General features: G+C 39.1%; 1 protein-coding gene across 1 annotated transcript in view; it reads right to left on the reverse strand.

Annotated features, from left to right (window-relative positions):
• Positions 1-560: 560 nt before the first annotated feature.
• The window catches only part of LOC105005548 (rap guanine nucleotide exchange factor 6-like), a 5,710-nt gene continuing 4,810 nt past the window's right edge, over positions 561-1,460 (reverse strand). Inside the window, exon 2 of the mRNA XM_010863569.1 lies at positions 561-1,218. Within this exon, the coding sequence (XP_010861871.1) occupies positions 1,015-1,218 (204 nt within the window). The 3' untranslated portion in view covers positions 561-1,014. The remainder of the gene's footprint in view (positions 1,219-1,460) is intronic.

Consider the following 1,460-nt stretch of genomic DNA (forward strand, 5'->3'; position numbering starts at 1 on the left):
AAATTGATGCTTTTGAACTGTGGTGTTGGAGAAGACTCTTGAGAGTCTCTTGGACTGCAAGGAGATCCAACCAGTCCATCCTAAAGGAGATCAGTCCTGGGTGTTTACTGGAAGGACTGATGTTGAAGCTGAAACTCAATACTTTGGCCACCTGATGTGAAAAGCTGACTCACTGGGAAAGACCTTGATGCTGGGAAAGATTGAAGGCAGGAGGAGAAGGGGACAACAGAGGATGAGATGGTTGGATGGCATCACCAACTCAATGGACATGAGTTTGGGTCAACTCTGGGAGTTGGTGATGGACAGGGAGGCCTGGCGTGCTGCGGTTCATGGGGTTGCAAAGAGTCGGACACAACTGAGTTACTGAACTGAAAGAACAGTTTGACACAGAAAGGCAGAAACTGAAAGTGAAAGTGAAGGCGCTCAGTCCTGTCTGACTCTTTTCAACCCCGTGGACTGCAGCCTGCCAGGCTCCTCTGTCCATGGGAGTCTCCAGCCAAGAATACTTGAGTGGGTTGCCATTTCCTTCTCCAGGGCATTTTCCCAACCTGGGGATTGAACCTGGGTCTCCTGCGTTGCAGGCAGATGCTTTATCCTCTGAGCCACCAGGGAAACCCAGAAAGGCAGAGTATACTCTACTCAGAAAGGCAGAGTATATTGTTATTAAAAATCAGCAATTCACTGATTAATTACTTCAATGTTTTACTCTATTCATTTCCATAAAACAGCTAACTGGCACTGATACTGCTATTTCACTAGAGGTAGACTGATTTGCACATTAGCAGGAAGAAAAAAAGCCTATGACTTCTATGTTTCATTGAGTATTTCCAGGTGAAGTACAGTCCATAATACTGAGCAGACATTCATAAATGACTAAGTGCAGTTGTATACTTATTTTAACTAAGATTTCAAAATAATTAAATACAAATAAAAATGAAAATTCTAGACTACAGAATATTATATTCAAACATTAAAGATCCTATAATGTTCAAAAAGCTTAGATGGGAACATGTTTTAAGTATTTTTACTATCCTCCTTATCACTGTTGACTTTTTTCTTTTCTATTACCAAAAAAAAGAGCTCAAATAGATTTTTACAACAAAACTCACCAAAAATGTTGGTCTTTACAGTAAGTGCAAGATGAATATTATTCCTCAAAATTTCAAGGGCCTTCACAAACGTTATATTCTCAAAATTTTGTCCATTTACTTCCATTATCTTGAAGAAAGTGTTCAAAAAATAGAAAGACAGAAACAGTATTAGTTATTCCTGCAGCCTTAAGTTTAATGGGTAAAAAAAAAAAAACTTAAATAAAATGTACCTATATGTGAACAATAAAAAAAAAGAATCTGCTTGGTCCCAGTCTCTAGCAATTTTGATTCAGTAAGTCTGGAGTGGATACCAGGAACCTGTACCAGTTGACTAGCAGATTTCTTTTGCTGGTGGTCCTTGTGAGAAAA

This window comes from Bison bison, unplaced genomic scaffold (assembly GCF_000754665.1).
Source record: "Bison bison bison isolate TAMUID 2011002044 unplaced genomic scaffold, Bison_UMD1.0 scf7180017864492, whole genome shotgun sequence".
Classification (NCBI taxonomy): domain Eukaryota; kingdom Metazoa; phylum Chordata; class Mammalia; order Artiodactyla; family Bovidae; genus Bison; species Bison bison.